General features: G+C 38.0%; 1 protein-coding gene across 3 annotated transcripts in view; it reads left to right on the top strand.

The window, feature by feature from the left end:
• The first annotated feature begins 3,793 nt into the window (after positions 1-3,793).
• Positions 3,794-23,156, top strand: part of LOC127653757 (DENN domain-containing protein 5A-like) — a 62,263-nt gene continuing 42,900 nt past the window's right edge. For 2 of the 3 annotated variants that reach the window (XM_052140710.1, XM_052140555.1), the window contains exons 1-4: positions 3,794-4,081; positions 18,086-18,157; positions 18,715-18,824; positions 20,134-20,806. In XM_052140710.1, the coding sequence (XP_051996670.1) occupies positions 3,982-4,081; positions 18,086-18,157; positions 18,715-18,824; positions 20,134-20,806 (955 nt within the window). In that variant the 5' untranslated portion in view covers positions 3,794-3,981. The remainder of the gene's footprint in view (positions 4,082-18,085; positions 18,158-18,714; positions 18,825-20,133; positions 20,807-23,156) is intronic. The other variant, XM_052140630.1, reaches the window with a different exon arrangement.

Here is a 23,156-nt window from a genome sequence, read left to right on the forward strand (position 1 = left end):
ATTTAAGCAATTTTGAGCGTGGCATGGTTGTTGGTGCCAGACGGGCCGGTCTGAGTATTTCACAATCTGCTCAGTTACTGGGATTTTCACGCACAACCATTTCTAGGGTTTACAAAGAATGGTGTGAAAAGGAAAAACATCCAGTATGCGGCAGTCCTGTGGGCTGAAAATGCCTTGTTGATGCTAGAGGTCAGAGGAGAATGGGCCGACTGATTCAAGCTGATAGAAGAGCAACTTTGCCTGAAATAACCTCTCGTTACAACCGAGGTATGCAGCAAAGCATTTGTGAAGCCACAACATGCACAACCTTGAGGCGGATGGGCTACAACAGCAGAAGACCCCACCGGGTACCACTCATCTCCACTACAAATAGGAAAAAGAGGCTGCAATTTGCAAGAGCTCACCAAAATTAGACAGTTGAAGACTGGAAAAATGTTGCCTGGTCTGATGAGTCTCGATTTCTGTTGAGACATTCAGATGGTAGAGTCAGAATTTGGCTTAAACAGAATGAGAACATGGATCCATCATGCCTTGTTACCACTGTGCAGGCTGGTGGTGGTGGTGTAATGGTGTGGGGGATGTTTTCTTGGCACACTTTAGGCCCCTTAGTGCCAATTGGGCATCGTTTAAATGCCACGGCCTACCTGAGCATTGTTTCTGACCATGTCCATCCCTTTATGGCCACCATGTACCCATCCTCTGATGGCTACTTCCAGCAGGATAATGCACCATGTCACAAAGCTTGAATCATTTCAAATTGGTTTCTTGAACATGACAATGAGTTCACTGTACTAAAATGGCCCCCACAGTCACCAGATCTCAACCCAATAGAGCATCTTTGGGATGTGGTGGAACGGGAGCTTCGTGCCCTGGATGTGCATCCCACAAATCTCCATCAACTGCAAGATGCTATCCTATCAATATGGGCCAACATTTCTAAAGAATGCTTTCAGCACCTTGTTGAATCAATGCCACGTAGAATTAAGGCAGTTCTGAAGGCGAAAGGGGGTCAAACACAGTATTAGTATGGTGTTCCTAATAATCCTTTAGGTGAGTGTATATATATGTGTGTGTGTACCTAGCATTTGGTACCTTAAATTATTTTTTGTTTTTTTAAATATTGCAGTGTCTTCAGCAAACTGGCAGAGTTTAAATTCTGTATCTAAAGATATGATATCACTAAACTGATTTTTCTTCATATGCATTGCCAAAATCTTAGTGACTAACAAAAATAAAAAAGGAGAGAGAGGGCATCCTTGTCTAATACCTTGATTAATATCAAACCATTGAGAAGCACCATGAGCAAGTTTGACTAAACTATTACATCCACTGTATAATGTTTTAACTGCTTTCAAAATCATATCTTCAAAACCTAACAAGCGAGTTTGAATCTAGGCATGCTGAGTGAATCCAGCCAGGATTCCTAAAAAAAAAACGAATTGGCCCGGATGCTAGGGAGGGTAAAGTCACATGGGGTAACCTCCTCATGGTCGCTATAATGTGGTTCTCACTCTTGGTGGGGCGCACGATGAGTTGTGCGTGGATGCGGCGGAGAATAGCTTGAAGCCTCCACATGCGCTAGGTCTCCGCAGTAACGCGCTGAACAAGCCATGTGATAAGATGTGCAGATTGATGTCTCAGATGCGGAGGCAACTGAGATTCATCCTCCGCCACCTGGATTGAGGCGAGTCACTACGCCACCATGACGACATAGAGCACATTGGGAATTGGGCATTCCAAATTAAGGGGAAAAAGGGGTGAAAATCTAAAATAAAAATAAATTGATTGATTATATAATATTATTCCTAATATGACGGCCAAGCATAAAACCAGACTGTTCTTCATCTATTATTTGATCTAGACCTTGTTTCATTCCTCTAGAAAAAATCATTGCAAACAATTTACTGTCATTATTAAGCAAACTAATGGGTCTCCAATTTTCAATAAATAATTTGTTCTTATTGGATTTGGGAATCAATGTTAAAACCCCCTTGTTTTAATGGCAATTCTCCCTTTTGCATTGCTTCTGTAAATACTAATAATAGAAAGGCTGAGAGTTCTTTAGAGCAGTGTTTCCCAACCTTTTTTCTGCCACGGCACACTTTTTACGACTAAAACATTCCATGGCACACCACTATCCCACATAGGCTAACCATCATCAATATTTTACTTTTCAAGAACATGTCCTTGTTTTCTGTCCATCTTAGTAGCATGTTTACTTGTAATGTTGGAAATTCGGCTGTGCAAAAAAAAAAAAGAGAATAAAGAATCACATAGGTAGGCTACACTTTGTGAGGTCACAGGTGGCAAGTGCGCTAAATGGGCAATGAAAATAACAAATGTGCTTCTTTTCTAATTTGTAGAGTTGTTCTTGCAATGCCACAACCAATACAGGGATGCAAACTCATGAGGGCTGAAATGGTAAGACAATCACTGGTCCACGAACATTTTCTCTGGGAAGAATAAGCTAAAAGCACCAATTCCAGCTATTTTAGTGATTCAAGTTTACAACTGTGCAGAAGTAGCTGCAAAATAAAGAGTATTTTGGTGAGGCTTGCTTCTGTTTCACTCATTTGTTTAGTTCAGTGACCCCTTCTGGAAATGTCACTAGGTGGTGACAAATGAGCGTCTTATGCGCTGTGAGTGAGTCAGTGAATCATTTTGAGTCATTCATGACCGAAATCTACCAAGAGTCTTTAAAGTGTTTAAGCATTTAAAGAACAAAGCAGATCTATAGTCTTCCTTCAGTCTGAGCATTATTTTTCATCAAAGGCAACAACAATAGTCTAATAATAGTGAGTTTCAATAACGTCCTTTTCCTTTATTAAAACTTGCATGGCTACAAATCTACTGACTTCAGTATAACAATTATAATCATAAAGAAGATCTACGGTATCATTTTCCTACAGTAGCATGTTTAAACAGCTGAGCATGACTTTTATCAGGAAAGACCACAATAATAGACAAATAATCATAATTTTGAGTTTCAATAATGTTCTTTTGTCATTGTAAAGTTCATTTCATATGAGTTGAGTCATGGCGTGAACGCTCGCATCGCCCCCCACATGACAAGAGTTCCAGAAAGCGTCACAGAGGGGCGATTTTATGAGTTTGCCATGTAAAAAAGAGGGAGGCGTGCACAATAAACATTGAAAACATGTATTTGGAAGAGAGAGGAAAAGCTTGCAGTTGCAGTATAAATATCGGTCACTTTTGCACATTAATCATTGCTCTTCACAATCACAAAAGTGACCGATTATGGTTTCAAAACCCATAACCAGGATCCCTGAATTTATTATAATTTTTTTCATGCATTTATTTATTTTGTGGAATTTGATAATTTTCCACGGCACACCTGACAAACGGCACAGTAGTTGGGAAACACCGCTTTAGAAAAAGCCTTGTAAAATCTAAACTTTTTTTTTAATATACATTTGTTTTATTAAGCAAACATAAAAAAATATTACAAAAAAATGGCATTCAAATTACAATCAACTTAACAATCAATCAAAAATAAAAATATACGAAAAATAAATAATAATAATAATAATAATAATAATAATAAAATACATAAAAATTACAACCTTATATGAAGTCACCAGGGTAGGCCTACCAAAATAAATATACAAAAATGTTATAACAAATTATATTCTTCAATTGTATCTATCAAAATCCCAAACAATTTTTGACAGGGTTTTTAGGTATTGAACCAAATAATTCATGAACGTGCTTCCAGGGGTAAAGCGCATAACGTCATCCCGAGCGGGACATTCACTGCGCATGCGCACGAGCAAGCGTCGAGAACGAACGGACGGAGGCAGGAGAAAACAGCTGTACCGGAGGCCCACAATGCGACTGCTGCAGGCGCTCTGGGCTTCGGGCTTGATCCGCATCCGCAATGGCTGCGCACAATGATCCAAAGAGCCCGTATTATGCACTCTAGACCTGCGAAGGGAAGAGCACAAGCGGAGCCGTCTCAAAATGAGCACCGGATTCAGCTCGAACTCCTGCCGGTTTGCGGATTATTTCGTGATCTGCGGTCTGGACACCGAGAGCGGGTTAGAACCCGACGAGCTATCCGGTAAGAGCCAGTGTGCGACGGATGGGGCTGTTTATTTCACCGATTTCGACTAAATCAAGTGTTCTTTTTATTTTAAATATGCCAATAATTTTGAGTTATGTGATTTTTCAAGCCTTAGGCTATAAATATGTTTATACAAATGGCGAATATTGTAGCAATGACACAAATAAAACTCACTAAAATGCTCATTACAATATGGAAGACTGGCATAATAGTCAATACATGAGTCAATTGATGAGATTTAGCAAATGTATTACATCCATATAGACACTGGACATGTAAACAAAGATTTTAGGAGTGTTGTAGACTGGAAATCTGGGCAGATCAAACATAAACAATATATATATATATATGTATATTTATCGTGAAGCATATTCAAATAACTTTCTATAGATGCAACGGTCCAAGCTTTTTAGCTTGTGTGTCTTTCATTTAATAGCTCCTCCATTCACGTTATTTATACTAGCATAAACAAAACAATGCTAGCAGAGTCAGGGAGATGTTTTACCAGACAAATGCACATTAAGGATCAACGGGAGTGTATATTAAAACCATCTTGTCCAGTATTTTTCATATAAATGATATAAACGTGTTTTTAATGGAAACCGATAATCGATTTGCCGATATTTTGAACCGATATTTCCACGTTTCCAGTTAGCACTTGTTTGATATCGTGATTAGCGATAAAGTTAAACACGTAAGACATTTCATTTTAAATAGTTCACTGTAAAAACGTCCGATATTAACTGTAAAAGACTGTAACAAATGCTACAGAATAAAACTTTAATTAATTGATTAATGAGTATTAAATGTAAATTATACAATACATTTATATATATATATATATATATATATATATATATATATATATATTTTTTTATTATTTTTTATTTTGTTTTTGTTTTTTTAAAAGGCAAAACAGTAGTTTTTTCAATAAAATGTTGTAAAAATTACATTTGTTTTAGATGCAAAAAGTTTGATTTACCTGTATAATTAATGGTAATAATGTACATTGATAACAAGTGAGTATATGTCGTTTTTAACAGTAAATTATTGTTAAAATTACAGTAAAAAAAACAAAACAATAATCGTGCGTTCCCACCATTCCCTGCGTGACCCATTACATTTAATGATATTGAATGGGAATAATTATGTGTCTTCTTTTTTTTATATCAGTTATGTACGCTGTGTTCTGGTTTATATTTGATAGTTTAATTCATGTTTACTGCATAATTTTAATTTCACATGTGTTACCCTGATGGTGTTTATTGCTCATTGCTCCTGGAAGAGCCACTATTGATGAACATCATGTCATCTTGTGCTCTTCTGTACGTTTCACGGTGATTAACAAATACATTATAAAGTAAAAAGCAGATTTTTACAGATTTTATAAGGTTAATATCAAGTTTATAATTAGTTTTTTTTACTGTAAATTTAACAGATTTATTTATTTATTTTACAGTGCCAGCATGGTCATGTAAATTACAACAGTTTTAAACCTTAAATTTTACAGGTTGCTCTGATAATCGGTTTGACTGATATTTTTAATTGATATGTACACTTTTCCACTCAATGGATTACCGGGTCTTTAATATCGGGTTAAACGATAAAGTTAAACTCAAAAGGCGTTTCATTTGAAATGTTTATTAAGTGATGGGCTTTGAATAAGTGCATACTGCAGCTAAAACTATTCAGATTCATTATTTGTAGACTGTGCGTACAATTAGTTTAGCAAAGCAGTGAATAATAATTAAGTTGTTTATGTGCCTAAAATTAAACTACATTTAAAAATCTTTTATGCATATTGGTTATCGGACACTTAAACACCAAAAACGTTTGTGTCTGTCATTAAAAAACAATAACAATCAATCTCTAAATAATAAAGACTGCAATTCCTTCATCTCTCTTATTTTCAACCATTTCTAGCAATTGGGGGGGGTTATAAATCCTATATGCTCATGCAAACTCAGTCCTGTTTCATTTTGATAAACTTGATAAGCATATATTTACACAATCACTCCAGGTAAAGAAGCTTTTAGCTTGAGAATCATTCATATCATATGCATACTAGTCTTTTTAGATGCTTTCCTTCTGCACGTGAAATCTCGTTCGGGAGAAATTGTGGATTTCCTGTGGTTTAGCGCTTCTTCCTCTTACAGTTTCTGTTTGGCTGATTTAGATTTAGACGTATGCAGCAAGCAGAGCCATAGTTTTGCTCAACTTATCAAGGGTTTCTAATGGAAAAGAGTATTTAATTTCATACAGATCTTGTTGTCTTTGCTGTCTGTGTGGCCATAACCACCTCTAATATTCAGAAGAGTGGTTGAGCAATATAGGTTTTTCAGTGAACAATCCTTACACTTTTACTTTTGGTTCCTGCCAATCATGATTATTTGGTGACATACTTGATTTCACTGCATTAGTATCTGTGGGTGATTCCTGATAACCATTACATCTGGCTATTATGCAACTTTGTGCCTCGGGGACCCTTGAATCATTCGTGTCTGTTGAGAGTCAGATGCATTGATAAGCTGTGAATCGAACATTTACAGATGGTTATAGTGAAACCCATGACGTATTCCTTAGAGAACAGCCTGATCAATTGAGTGTGCCACTCACCATTCCCTCAAGACAAAAGAGAGGTCACTGAGATTTCTCTGGGGAGAACAAAAGAGTCATCTTAATGTCTTAAAGGCATAGTTCACCTAAAAATGAAAATTGTGTCATCCCTTATTTTGTTACAAACCTGTGTGAAACACAACAGGATATGTTAGGCAGAATGTGAATCTCAGTCACCATTCACATTCATTGTATGGAGAAAAAGCAGTGTCTACACTCTTAACAATTTTCTACTTGTGTTCCAAATAAGAATCTGTCATACAGGTTTGGAACAACATAAGGGTGAGTAAATGAGGACAGAATTGTTATTTTTTTGGTCTTTAAAGCTGCATCCAGTCTCATAAATATAACACGTTTTATTGTAAAAAGAATGCAGATATATAAGGGATGTTAAACTCGTGCTCATGATTGGGTAACACATTTGAGTTTGTGTTGGCCTAGTTACCAGGGGATCAAAACTGCTAACACACTGTTTTTGGAGGAAATGAGCTAGTCAAGTTTCTTTTCTGTCACGCGTTTATTGTGTTCCTGCCATTTCAACACGTTCAAACTTCACACTGAATAATGTGTCATCTTAATCAGTAGTTTTCTCTTTTTTTTGGGTTTTGTTGATACCCTGTGTTCAATACTATAGTACAGGGATGGCATCAGTTGGTAATACTGTTACTTTGGTATGTGGATGGCCATATTCATGTACTATGGTATTACACTCCAATGTACTTAAAGGAATATTTTGGGTTAAATATAAGTTAAGCTCAATCGGCAGGCTTTTTGGCTTAATATTGATTACCACAAAAATGTACATTGATTCGTACCTCCTTTTCTTTTATTAAATTATAAGCTTCACATTTCTGTGTTTAATACCTCCAAATGTTGGCCACAGTCACTTGTATTGTCAGCATTCACTTGTATTGTTCACTTCCATTGGATGTGCCTCACTGTAACCTTGATTTTTGCTGTAATTTATTTATTTTTATCCCCTTTTCTCCCAGTTTGGAATGCCCAATTCCCACTACTTATTAGGTCCTCGTTGAGGCACAGTTACTCACCTCAATCCGGGTGGCGGAGGACAAATCTCAGTTGCCTCTGCTTCTGAGACAATCAATCTGCGCATCTTATCAAGTGGCTCATTGTGCGTGACACCGCGGAGACTCTCAGCATGTGGAGGCTCATGCTACTCTTCACGATCCACGCACAACTTAACACACGCCCCATTGAGAGCGAGAACCACTAATCGCTACCACGAGGAGGTTACCCCATGTGACTCTTACCCTCCCTTGCAACTGGGCCGTTTGCTTATGAGCCCTGGGTGGAGTCACTCAGCAGGGCTCCAGACTTAAAAAAATGACTTTGCTCCTTGGCTCCTAAACTGAAAAATTTATGAGCCAAATGGCTGTTTTTAGTCGCCAAATCACAGAATTGCTCGATTTAGATAGAAAGCAGAAGAAAATGACAGCTGATAACCCATTAATCAGAGGTTTAATAAACAGAATATATTGTTGAGAATATATGTTTGCATTCCCTTTCCATTTCAAATGTTCACACCCCTTTCATAATTCACAAATATAAGAGATCAAATATTGTTTTGTTTAGTGCTGCCCTTCAGAATCTACTTTACAGATATTTATGTATAGTATGCATATAGTAGTGTGTTGCATTCTTGAGCATCAATGAACTTGTGCACCTTGTGCAATAGTTGTGCACAAGTCCCTCAAGTGTCAATAGCTTGATTATATATATATATATAAATATACAAATTGCCTTAGTCTTTTACTGTTACCAGATGGCCCAGACACAGAAACTACAAGAGTGCAAATTGAAAGAAATTCCAGATGCAGTTTATTGTGCTAATCCAATCCCCATCAATAATTACCAGACAGAAGAAAAAAGTGGTGCACAATACAGGACTTTTAATTATAAAGAAGCCCGAAATACTCTTGTGACTTTTATTTTGAAATGTCTGCACTCCCAGATGTGAATCTGATTCAAACTGCTAACTTGAGCTCCTGAGTTCAAACCCTCGGTTCTTTTCGGGTGATTCATGAAAAAGACCCTGTTCAAAAAAAGTAATTTGTTCATGACTCTCTTGCACTGGGTTTGTTGTTGCGTGCAAAGTAGCGACTAGCGAGCTCATCGCAACAGAATGGTAAAAAGTGGTGCGAGACACACTGGTGGTGCGTGCTTTAAAGATGTATTCAATAACTCACAAGATGATATCTGATGAAACCGCATATGAACACACACAACCTGAAAACCTGTTAAATTACTGTCGCAATCAATTATTTTTGATTGACCATTTGAGTCGCAGTCTTGAGCCCTGCTCAGCACACCCTGGATTCAAACTCGCGACTCCAGAGGTAGTAGTCAGCGTCAATACTCGCTGAGCTACCCAGGCCCCCACTGAGTTTTGTTTTTTTTAAGAAAAGGATGGACAAGTTGAAATACATTTTTGCAGTTATCAACGTTATGCCCAACACACTCTGATGGCGAAATCGTCATGATTCGTACGACTTTTCTAAATTTGGCTAATTCGTATGATATCCTGCGACTGCACTTGTTTGAATTCCTACGACTTTCACTGTAGCCAATGACGTCGCTGGACATCTTTTAATCTAATATGCGACAATTACTTGCTTCTGTCACACACAACAGCGTCCTATCATGTTTACACACTCTACTGATTGGTTACGTTTAGGTAAAGGGTTTAGGAAAGGGCGTAATATTAATAAGTATGTCCTTAACGCCTCGCATGCAGAACACAAGCTTACTACCGCATTTGACATCTGAGAATTTGCACGTGATGAAGTCGTACAAGTTTATGCGAACAACATCGTGCGAGACCATACAAAATAGCCAACTCTTAAATGATGTACAAATTTTATTGAGATCGGGTTCTTATGCCACAAATGCTGTCAGTTGAGCTTAACTTTACTGAACCCGGAACATTCCTTAAAAAGAATACCATGGCGTTACCATGGTATACATGTCCAGAAACAACATGGCATTAACATGCATGGTACTTTTTTGTTGGTACATTAAATATCCAGTGTGTGTGTGTGTGTGTGTGTGTGTGTGTGTGTGTGTGTGTGTGTGTGTGTGTAAAATGTTTATATTTTTACAATCTACATCTAGGAACCAGAAAATAATAGAGAATTGGGGGTGGGCTGGCTCTTTTCTCCAACTAGCAACTACCCACAACACACTAGCAACATCCTAGCAACCACCCCAAACACCTTAGCAACCACATTGCCACGGCAACCTCCCAGAACATCCTAACTTCGTTTGCACAGGCAAACACCATTTTTTTTATGTTATGCTTGTACAAGATCTTTTCACTTTTGTATGTGCTGTCATGATCCAAATGATTAATCCAAAGGGCGGAAGGAAGGATCTGTTTGCAGCCTCTAGAGGTCTTATTAGCTGTTTTGCCAGGGGTTTGTCAGCACACCATAGCTGCTTTGTTTGCAATGGTCAACTGTGTTGAACAAATCTTGGATGTCATTTCCAAGTCTGCGAAGAAGACAGAATTTGTTCATTTTTCAATGTGATTGTAAAAATTCACCTTCTTTATGTCTGTAGTGCATGTACTTGTTTACTTTCGTAGGGATGTGCTGTGTCACATGACTAGAGCTTAATGCACTGTGTGTTGCCGAGCCGTTCTTTTAGCTCAAGAACATCTGCCTCCTCTCATCAGTTCTGTTTAATGTATTCTGATAGGGACTCTTGAGAAAAGTGCTGACCCTTTCCGTTACTGCCGATGGGAAGGCTTGTGCATTGCTGAAGTGTTAGCATATCTGTTGGCAAAAAGACAAAAGAGGAGAGCCATTGTCATTCCTTGCAGTTCTCTGTTGGGCCAGACGGTAAGGCCTGATTTACTAGTAATGAATAACATCCATTAGACCGTTGAATGTGGATCAGTCTTGCACTCAGGAGAGTTTCAAAAGCAGAACCTAAAGTTTGCAATGGACATTCAATATGTAGACCTCCTAAAATTTGAGGTTAATTTAGGACAAAGCAGAATACATTTTTGCCTTGAATGAAATAAATCTGTTGGCATAGGGGTAAACATGTTCATTTTAGTCAGTTGTTCATTATATATTAGAGTTGTGAATCAGTCAATTTTTTTCACGAATAAATCGATGGGTTTGTTCCTGGCAGGCAGCAGATGTCCTAAACTCACCCCCACCCGAACTGGAGCCTACAAGGCTGAATAGCCTGCAGAAACAACTTGGGACACATTCTGCGTGAAGTTTCATGAAGTAAAAAAAAAACAGGATACTGCATAAATTACGTTAATTATTTTTGAAGCATTAAACAAAATTTTTTCATGCGTTAAGTTTCCCAGCCTCTATTTTATATATATATGTGTGTGTGTGTGTATATATGTATGTATGCTCTCTGTATTTTTAGGGAAATGTTGTATACGTTTGGAGACCTAATATTTGCATACCGCATACTGAAACTGTGTTAGTCACACAAGAATTTCCCTTAACCAAACTTCACCCTCCTACTAGCAGTGTTGACTTGCACAGATACACACAGGCCATGTATGCTGCAAGTGTTGGGAATAACAATTGGAGTCACTCCTGAACTTGGGATGTTTAACAGTCATTTCCTTGGCAACGTTTTAGTGTCTTGCAGCTGTAAAAATTCAACATGGTTGCCAACAGTTTAAAGGGAAAGTTCAACCCCAAAATTGAAAGTTCTCTCATCATTTACTCGCCCTCATGTCATCCCAGATGTTTGTCTTTCTTTCTTCTGCTGAATGCAACAAAGACTATATTTCAGCTCTGTTGGTCCATACAATGCAAGCGAATGGTGGCCAGAAATTTGAAGCTCCAAAACGCACAGAAAGGCAGCATAAAAGTAATTCGTAAAACTCCAGTGGTTAAATCAACATTTTCAGAAGCAATATGATAGGTGTGGGTGAGAAACAGATCAATATTTAAGTAATTTGTACTATAAATGTCCTTTTGAGTCTTTTTTTTGGAAATTTGCATTCTTCATACATATCATACATACTGGGCAGGAAGGAGTATTTATAGTAAAAAAGGACTTAAATATGTATCTATTTCTAACCTTTCTAACTCTAACGCTTCTGAAGAGATTGATTTAACCACTAGAGTTGTCCAAATTACTTTTATGCTGCCTTTATTTGCTTTTGGAGCTTCAAAGGTCTGGTCACCATTCACTTGCATTGTACGGACCTGCAGAGCGGAAATGTTTTTCTAAAAATCTTCATTTGTGTTCAGCAGAAGAAAAAATGAGACAACTTTGTTGCCAGACTACCGTTGACAGATGTGTTGTGATTTGTTTGTTAACCTGCTGCTTTTGTATACTCTTCTTTCTCTGGACTGTAATGTATGGGTTTCCTAGGCCGATGGAAAGTCAAGTCATGCCAGTTTATTTACTTATTTGCAATCATTTTTACAATACATATTATTCTAAGCAGCTTAACAGAAAATAAAGGACACAGGGAACTGTCACTTTAAAATTATTCTAATCTAGATTATTAAACATGACGTTATGGTGCCTTGAAAGCCGGCAAAAACCAGTTTTCTTATTAGGTACCTACATTAAAAAATGGTGCCTGAAGTCATTTATTGGGCTGCGAGACAGCAAGGCAGCTGCCTTCGGTTTCAGACACACAGAAGAGCATGCTAAAGGTTTGTTTTCTTAAAAGTCAGAAGAGTGTCAGTGTGTGCGGACTCACTGTATTTAGACCAATTACAGTCACACATTTTTCTGAAGTGTCATAACGGATTTAAAATGTTCAATGGTGACAAAAGGCTCTCTGTTTGTTACATTTACTCCTATACTAACTTCAAAAGTACAGCTTTGAAAAGTCCTGGTTGTTTATATCTCATCTGGTTTGTCTTCTGGCTTTTGTGGGCCAGTTTTTGGGAAATGAAATTTGGAATGAATGTAGTTAAATGAGGTTTATTTGTGTTTTCGCCTTCCTTAATTCTCGAGTTACTCAGCAGTTAACGCTGTTGTTTTTTCTTTGCTGCGATCTTCTGAATCAGTTTTATGAGGCTTTACCCAGCAAAATCTTTTTCTTTGATTGCTTTTTATTTGGTATTATTAATTCCCCTGTCTTATTGGTTGGGCATATACCAGCAGTAGTTCCACTCTGTGACAAACCCCTCTTTTATTCCCAATGACGGGGCACAGGGTGAGGGTTTCATTAGCATATGCATTAGAGGCCCTGCTGGAAGAGCAATTTGATTGGCTGGCCCACAGCTTGGGAGCACTGTTAGGCCATCGGTACACTGAGTCCAGGCTGCTGGGTTGGACACACACACACACACACACACACACACACACACACACACACACACACACACATATATATATACAGATTTAAATACTATCCCCCAGGAGTTTCCCATGCACCCTCTCTTGAGCTTTTTCTCAATGAACTCACCATAAAAGACAGCACTCCTTTGAGCTCCTCAGACTGGTTAGTGATTAATTTAGCATGCACGATAAAGGAGATTTGTGGAAGTTGTTAAGGATTCTTGGTGCTCATTTAATAATTTATAAGCTTTCTTCTGCATTGAGAACAATAATAATAACAAAGTATCAGCCGTGACTGTTGCTGGGCAACATATTAAATGTAAAGTCCACTTCCTCTTTGGGTTACAATCAGATCGTTATGGATAAAATCAAGCCTTGACTGTTTTTGTTTTCTCATTGAATATCCTGTTTCAAACCAGTACATCACATTAAAGGAGTAAAATGTTTTATGAATGCTGTTTCATGTTCACTTCGAAAAGGCTGAACACTATGTACTGTGCACATTGTAAAAATGTGTAACAGTTTAATTGAAACCATTTTGATGTAGTCAAGCCCTGGCTATTTAAGCTACACCATAATTAGAGAAATTAGCCACAGTTGTCTCTGGCCCATTATAAAGTCTGTTTGTTCCCGCCTCTATACGTTGATTTAGTTTCTCTTCCCGTTGGAATAGAGGAACACAGTGTGCCTTGCACAAAAAAACTGAACATGTTGCTGTAATAGACTTGGGTTGCTCTGCAGTTAAAGCACGGCTGCTCACCATGAATCTTCAAGCTTCCTCTGTGGATATGGTCTTGATATCTATAAACCCATCTAGGAATACATACAACAGTGAAATAACCCGATTAAACATGTGTACCGCAATCCAATGTGATTTTGCTGTCTGTTGAAAGAGGAAAAGCTCACAATAAAGACTTAATAGCTGTTAAAAGGGCCATGGAAAAAGTGAAACATGACTTTTTAGATGTTAGATGCTTACTTTTCATTTGCAACTTTAAAAGGCTAAGTCTGCCATATCACTTATGGCCACTGAAGTGCCTAGTTATTAGGGGTACACAATATATTGGTGGGCGATAACTGGAAAAATGTAAATGTTGTTATTGTGCCGATAGTGGAATTATTCTGTGGATGTTTATTTGCTTGTGGCTCAAGTGTCAGTACATGTGCACACTAACAGTGACCAGGAAATATATGCTTTAAACCTTTAAACTGGTCACGTCACCCTGTGAGGATGATTTCTATGCACTGTTTAACGTTGATTTGGGGTATTTCAATCGAGATCATCTGCCGTAAGGAATGAAATGAAATTGCCCATATACTTTTTATGTTTCATTAAGTAATAAATAAGAAAAAAATACTTTTTGTTTCCCTTAGAGTCAATCATATAGCTAATTACTATAAACAGATAAATTATTTTATAAACAGAATTTGTAAAATGGCTGGGTAGTAGGGTGCATCCCTACTAGTTATGAATGGATATTTATTAAAATGAGTTTTTTTACTTTCACATTGTCAGTTAATAATGTTAGTTAAAAAGTGCACACATGCCTACTTACATGTTCATCATTCAGACCGGCATAATATTTTGGTGTATGAGTGTGAATGGGTGATTGGGACGCAGCTTTGGTAACCTCTAAGGTTTAAAAAACGTGCTATATAAGTGCAGACCATTTACCATTTAGCCCAAATGATCTGTTTGCAGTTCATAATATCTAAAGTTCTTTGCTACTTAAAAAAATTAGTGTTTTGTTTTTTTATTGGCTTGACTCATCCTCACATGAACTATTGTACAGACAGTCTAGTATTGTGGTGGCCCTCGTGACTGAAGCTAATCATGTGTGAAGCACTGGCAGAGAATTAACAAGGCAGATGAAGCATGATGAGGTCTTTTCATTCATAACAGCTGAGTGCTTTTCTCTTGTCTGCCCGCCTCTGCGTGTGCCACTTTCTCTGAATGCATGTTTAGGCTATTTGAAGAGGTCTATGTATCAATATATGAGATTGAATGTGATTGTGGAGTTTTATGTGGACATGGACATTGGTGACCATACTTTCTAACATATTTAATTTAAAATCACTATTTTCTGATATGACTTTCTTTTGTCATAGGTGTCATAGATAAGCAGTTATATATTTTACTAATAAGTGTAAAGTCATGTTGATAGATACAGTATTTTTAATTAAATTAGTTTCAGTTGTTGCTCAAACATTTCAATCTAGCAATTCTGATCTTAAACTGATCAGTCCATGTTTTAGTTCACATGAAATAAATACTGGAGGAATGGAGCAGAAATCCAAATTTTTTGGCATTCGAACTGGCATCATCCGGCATGGGAGGCGGGCGTGCTAATGAGGAGGCTAAAGGCTACAGCCCCTATCGTCAGTTGCTAGTGTGCCTCTTGAGGTCAGGGGAGTGAGCTTTACACATACCGCACAGCTATCACGTACCAGCTGGCTCCTGTTACACTCACATTCCTAAACCTCACCCCCAAATCCGGGTCACGGCACCACCGTAACCGGTCCTGCTCGACCCGCTCAGAGCGGGATTCGAACCGGTGCCAGCCGGCATGGGATGCGCACTAACGAGGAGGCTGAAGTCTACAACCCCTAGCCTCAGTTGCTAGTGCGCCTCTTTAGGTCAGGGGAGTGAGGGCCAGATGTACCGCATAGCTATCACGTACCAGCAGACTCCTGTTACACTCTGTGACAGGACGGAGGGCGGGTGGTGATTCTGCACACCCTGTCCCTTATCAGGCTAATTAAGCCTCCAAGAGGGACAAAGGCATGGCCATCTGCCCCAGTGTAAAGGGATATAAGGGAAAGGAGGAGGCGAGAACCGGCTTGGCAATATAAATAATAGTTTTAATATAAAACTGAACAAAAAGACACAAACACACATATGACGGTCATTTGCCCATAAACACTTTCTTTCTCGCACCACCTTCTGCAGTTGGCCTTTATTCCTCTTGGAGGCTTAATTAGCCTGATAAGGCTCGCTCCCATCTGGGTCACGGCACCACTGTAACCGGTCCTGCTCGACCCGCTCCGAGCAGGATTCGAACTGGCGCCAGCCAGCATGGGAGGCACACTAACGAGGAGGCTGAAGTCTACAGCCTCTATCCTCAGTTGCTAGTGCGCCTCTTGAAGTCAGGGGAGTGAGGGCCACTATACCGCACAGCTATATATCCACGTTTTTTAAGTTTTGCATACAGGAGTAGCTGTGGTTAAATAGAATTTGCTTAATTAATGGGTTGCATACAGTGTGAAGCGCTACTTTCAAATCCACTGCTTTGAGCATTGATAAAGTTAAACTGGTAACACTTTAGAATACTGTTCATTAATGGGTATCTACACAGGAACAAATGAGTAGCACAACATTTACATTTTAGTTACTTCTATTAACTAACAAGAAACTGTGATTAACTAATTAGTAAGTAATAGCACACAGATGAATGCAGTAGTCCACTATTAGCTAATCAATAAATACAATTTTTTCATACCTCCTGGAGAACTACTAAGTAACTATACTGTTTCATAATTAATGCTAAACTTATCATGATTGGGGTTCAGAGCTCCAGTCGAGTCTCATGTTGAAGTCTATATGTACAGCAAGTCCAATCTGTTTACCTCCATTTCATATGTAAACTTGTGAATTAATTAACTGTCAATAAACAGGCCATGGCCCTGGTAATTTTTTTTACATACTGTAAATGTAATCAAAATAAGACAGCCTAGTTCAGCACGGTCCTGCTCGAACCGCTCAGAGCGGGATTCGAACCGATACCAGCCGGCATGGGATGCGCACTAACAGCCTAGTTCAGCATGGTCGATTTCCTTTTTAAGGCTTTCAAAACATATAAAACGTCTCTTTTTTTGGTCAACTTTGGTTTTGGTCATGTTTACCTTAACACTGTTGTTTTGGAACTCCTGTATTGTATATTATATATTTTTATAAAAAATAAATCTGCCCTAATATCTTCACTTTCACAAATTTTGTCTTTAAACACACAAGCTCTTATTTCTCATGAAGGAAAACCTTTGAGATTTCGTCTCCTCCTCTTTGTCACTGCGAGTCATTAACACTGCATATACGAAATCACAATGACCAGAAACATTTGCCATTACATGATCGTTTAAAGTGAAGCCGACTATCAATGTTTACATTTGTTTGTTTATATTTCCACGGGAGGCGCTGGTTGACATCCGCGGTGCAGCTCAGTGATGCTCTGAGATCAACTGAATGACACCTAAACTCGCCATTGATGACATTTAGCCTATATATTAGAATAAATATTTGATTGGAATTTGAAGTGCACAATAATCGTGGTTGTCTTAAATAACTGTGGTTAGATCTAATAATTTAATATTTAAGTTATTTAATATTTGCGACAGGCCTAATTTCAACAAAGTTGTACAATTTATGTAAGTGACCACATTTACATGCACTTAAGAAAACGGTTTATTACAGGGTTTTTGCAGAGAGCGGCATTCTGAAATGTCATGCAAATATGAACGCCAATTTCCTCTTAAAGCTAGCAGTATCCTCCTGGACTTCCGAGTTCGTTCTTCTAAGGTAGCTTGGCACGACTGGTCTTCATAAGAACACAAGTACGTTCTCTGCATTCAATACAGCTGATGCAAGAGAAATTACACAATCCTTTAATGAGCTTAAATATGCACAACACACACATTTTGGGTAAAATAGTCAGTTTTGTGTCATATTAAACTGTTGTTTATCAATACTTTTCAGTACTGAATAGATTATAAGTATATTTATAATCTAAATTGCTCTCGTTTCGTCCGCCATCTTGGATTTATTTTTCCACCGAGCTCCTCACGGTGCATTCTGGGATCACCTACCCAGTGAGGAACAGCCTCTGTGTCAGAAGCATGTTTTACAGCATGATGCTGTTTGTTTTTCTCTCTTTTTTTGTTGTTGGGGCAAGCCGATTGGTTTTAAATAGAATTGTATATGAAGACAACAACCTACAATGAATTATGTTAATTAAAAAAAAAAAAAAAGTGGAGACTCTCATCCTCCCTGTATAAGTTATTAATTGTACTGTTGTTTTATTTGTTGTGTAGCTTTATGCCAGTATATACAGGCTACTAAATACAGAGATGATGCCAGAGGAAAGTTGTCGAGTGAAAATGAAGGTAACACCCCCACCCCCCATCCCCCACACACTTTCTCCACCGCTCTCCCATCCTGCAGCCAAAGCTCCTGTTTGTATCACATTGTGCCTGCTAATGTTTGACTTTGACATGCACTTCTATGGTGTTTTGAGGGCACTCTGAGATCACCTCTGTTCCTGCCCTTTCCCACTGCAATTCCTCTTTCTCTCCTCTCTCAGCAGCAACTTAATCAGCACTCGTAACTTTTCTTAGACAATCACTGCTTGGTGAATCTTTCACTACGGTTTGCTTGGTGAGCTATTTAACTTCACTTGAAATGATTATAGAGACACGTCTTCTCCATGCGTGTTTCTTACTTTTTACTGCTTCAACATTTCTGCACTTTTGGCTTGAAATCGGTCTGATTTCTGTTGACGTGTGTTTTCATATTTGTTTTGGCCAATAATAAACAGCCACTTTCAGAAGAAATGTGTGCCTAAAAAGTTCAAGGATAGCTGATGGACTATCTCTGGAAACAGGTCAATAAAATTATGATCTTATCTCTTGTCTTTTTTTCTTCTCTCTTTTTTTAATCTTAGGTGAGAATTTTGAGCAGAGTCCCCTACGGAGAACATTCAAGTCTAAAGTTCTAGCACATTACCCTGAAAATGTGGAGTGGAACACTTTCGACCAAGATGCTGTGGGCATGGTGAGTGACACATTGTGTTTGAATGAAACGGGTTGTTCAACAATCGATACAGATATCTCGAGAACATATAAATATTAAGCAACCAATATTAAGCAACGTTCGAAAACATATAGTTCCTTTTCACAGACTGATGCATTTCTGTATTAATTTAGCAGGGTAATTATAACAAACGCCCTTTTTAAAATGTTAATAAATATATTCCAGTTTCAATACAAGTTACGCTCAATCGACAGCATTTGTGGCATTATATTGATTACCTCAAAAATTTCGACTTGCCAATACAAGTTAAGGAGGTAATTTTACTCAAACCTGTGTCTAAAAACCTCGTCTGATTACGACACCATTTCACTCGCTTGTGGCGCCCTCTGCAGGACATTTCACTGGGAATCTGCATCACAATGTGTAATGAAGCACATAATAAAAAACTGCCATTGTATGACATCAATAAGCACACATTGTTTTTCACAATTTCTCCCTTTGGCACCCAAATTGGAGCCACTTGAAAGTGACGGCCATTTTACAGCTTGAACTCATGAAAATTATGCTACCGTGGCAACATTTTTGCATTACACATTGTGATGCAGTTTCCCAGTGAAATGTCCTGCAGGGGGCGCCACAAGCGAGTGAAATGGTGTCGTAATCAGACAAGGTTTTTAAGGTGAATATTAGATGGAGGTTTGAGTAAAACTACCTCCTTAACTTTAACCTAAATCGAACCAATAGTGTTTTAAAAGCACATGAGACTTGAACAAACAGACATACTTACCCTAACCAACACCTAAACCTCACAGGTAGTGTCCTAAAGGCAAATGCGACATGAAAAGCACATTCTAAAGCAACAAAGTCATTTCATGCCATTTCTATGACATTTTCGTGTCACGTGTTAGCTTGCGTGTTTGACCGGGGTCAAACCACAGTCTGCCGTGTCCAAAGTCTAACACTCAGGTGAGCTACTGCGCAATCTAATCACATTGGAATAAGGTTGGCCTGAAATACAAGCTTTAAAATGTGTCATTTTTCAAGTGATGCATTGGAGTAAAAGTGTTTCGATATTATGAAGTCATAATAGTGCGTAAGTAATAGAGTGAAAAATAAGTGTTTATAAAGTCATAATCAGCCATTTTACTTGTGAATAAAAACGCACAGTTGCTTTAGTGCCCTAATTGTTACTTTTCACCTGTAAAATGCAGCTGCACGTAAAAGTCGGTTTGCAACCATTTTGTTATTGTAACGTTCATTCTACGAGACTAGGTTGTCAATTGAATATTGTTAAAGTCTCAAACCTTTGTTTGGTTGTCTCCTTTTACAGCTGTGTATGCCAAAGGGCCTGTCCTTCCGCACGCAGACAGACACCCACGAGCCACAGTTCCACTCCTTCATCATCACACGAGAGGATGGCTCGCGGACCTATGGCTTCACCCTCACCTTCTTCGAGGAGGTGACCAGCAAGCAGATCTGCAGTGCCATGCAGACGCTCTATCACATGCACAATGCAGAACAGTATGATATCCTGCACACCCCCCCCATCCATCACAGTCCTGGAGACCACCGGCCTACACCGCCACAACTCCACGCCGCCCCCTCCCTCTCCAGGTTACAGCGATTCAACTCCTACGACATCAGCCGTGACACGCTCTACGTGTCCAAGTGCATCTGCCTGATCACGCCTATGGCCTTTGCCCACGCTTGTAGGAGAGTTCTAGAACAGCTACACCAGGCGGTCACCTCGCACCAACCCCCGCCCCTTCCGTTGGAGAGCTACGTCTACAACGTCCTCTACGAGGTTCCGCTGCCACCAGCCGGGCGTTCCCTGAAGTTTTCGGGCGTATACGGGCCAGTGTTGTGTCAGAGACCCAGTACGGCCGAGCTGCCCCTCTTTGATTTCCCCCTACAGGAGGTGTTTGAGTTGCTGGGCGTGGAGAACGTGCTGCAGCTCTTCACTTGTGCACTATTGGAGATCCAGATTCTTCTGTACTCACAACGTAAGTAGCTATCTGCCATACTTCTGCAGGTCTAGAGGCTGATTTTTAGAGTCCCTCTACTCCTTTTGCTAATTGCTTAACTTTCAAACTATTTTTAAAAAACACCAACATGCTCTTATACAGTAAAGCCAAGCCTAACACAACATAAATTTTGAAATCAGCTCATTTGCTGGGGTTTCACTTGTCCAGCTATAGCACAGGCTGCTTTTAGTCAAAAGGACAAATAGGCAGTTATGTTGCAGCTCTTTCTCTTTTCACACTATCTCTCCATCTCTGTGTCGGTGTGAGCTCATTTTAACGCCTTGATCTCTCGTTCTTGTCAAACTTACAGCCTTCCATTTGCACACAACCACCCGGCACACAGATTAAACTCGCAGCTTTCTGTGGGGTTTTAATGGAAGGACAATTCATTGTTACTTATGCACTTGTTAATCACCTTAAATGCAATAAATATATTCTCTTTTATGTTAATATTATCACGTTTTAAGCTCTTTCACGATAAGTCTAGTGTTCTCAAATGGACTCTTTTTCTCGTATATGTGGCCATTAACATGTACATTCTTTGATTCATGCCCAAATGTAATATCGTTTTCTGTGTTTCCTGTTGGAAATACTCAGCAGACTGTTTTAAATTACATTTGGGAGATTGTTTTGCGATTCAGTGGCAGATGTGCTGATTGGATCAATTGCACCAAAATGGAAGGGCCAATTACAGGGGTAACTACAAAACGACAGGGGGTTAGGTGGTTGCATTGCTGTGGTGTTTCCTAGCAACCGTCCAGATCAGGAGGATGGTGGTGATGCAGCATAAATATGATTGGTTGGAAATGACATCACCCTTTTTTTGTATCCAGAAGGCTCAAGTGTAATGTTTGTGGACAGTGAGGATCCGGAATAAAATGAAGCTTGATGTCATTAGACGGAGCTTCCTTCACACACAGCGGGGTCTGATCGCTGAAAAATAACAAGACTACATTAATCTATAAATAGCAGGCCAATTCATAGATCAGATATAAATGCCCTGGCCTATCCCACATTCATGAATCCTTGAAATGGGCATCTGCAGCTAGATCAATGGATGGTTGCCAGTTACTTAAAGTCATTTCCGTATATAGACCTTTGCCTCATTTGTAGGACACCCAGAAATCTGTCCATGTCATCTGAAGTAAAGGTCACTACTTAAATTATATTAATATATGATTGCTTAATCATGTATAATATTTATGATTTTTTCTTTTTTAATTATTATTAATATTAAATGTATAATAGTCTTAATTATTATTTGTTATTAATTGGGATTATACTATATGATTGATGAATCATATATAATATAAGAATGTTATTTTAATTTTAAATATGTATTAAAAGTATAATAAAATTAATGTTATAGTTTTTATGCATATATGGTTGTTTTATTCATTAATAATTAATTATTGTTAATTGTGATTCTACTAATTAATATATGATTGATCAATCATATATAATATAAGAACGTGATTTTAATATGAAATATTATATTAAATATCAAATAATATTAGTATTATAGTTTTAATGGGTCTATAATTGTTTTTTTTACTAATAATCAATTATTATTAATTGCTATTATACGATAACTATAATTTGATACAATTCCTCTTACTCATCTACAATGAATAATTATATTCTGTGAGATACAAGGAGAGAGTTTTGGAATATTTAGATAATATCTGTATTATTTATTCAATTCATATTATAATTATAATATTAATATAAGTAAACATTATATTATATTATAATTATAGTTATATTAAACCTATTATATTACTATATATACTATATTTTAGCATGAGTAAGAAGACTGTTATACTGTATATAATAAATATATATGTGATGTTTAATATAATTTATTATAATTTATTTTAAATTCAGTTTGATGCAAAGACAGTGAGTGTGTTTGAAAATTATTATTATCTTTGCAAAGGAAATGTGTGTGTTGAATTTAATTTAATATTAATAATATATATAATATTAAAATATTATATATTATATTTAATACAAACATGCTGTTTATCGGTGAGATATTATATTATTATAAATTAACACTAATACAAACTGATGAAAATACAATAAAAAAATGTGCAGCACCGTTTTTTTAGGGTCAAAATGTGGCAATAGGTAATCTGTGGGATGCAATCAGTGTGTGTGTGTGTGTGTGTGTGTGTGTGTGTGTGTGTGTGTGTGTGTGTGTGTGTGTGAGCGTGTATTTTTCACTTTGTGGGGACCAAATGTCCCCATAAGGATAGTAAAATCTGAAATTTTTGACCTTGTGGGGACATTTTGTCGGTCCCCATGAGGAAAACAGTTTATAAAT

The sequence above is a fragment of the Xyrauchen texanus genome, chromosome 1 (assembly GCF_025860055.1).
Source record: "Xyrauchen texanus isolate HMW12.3.18 chromosome 1, RBS_HiC_50CHRs, whole genome shotgun sequence".
Lineage (NCBI taxonomy): Eukaryota > Metazoa > Chordata > Actinopteri > Cypriniformes > Catostomidae > Xyrauchen > Xyrauchen texanus.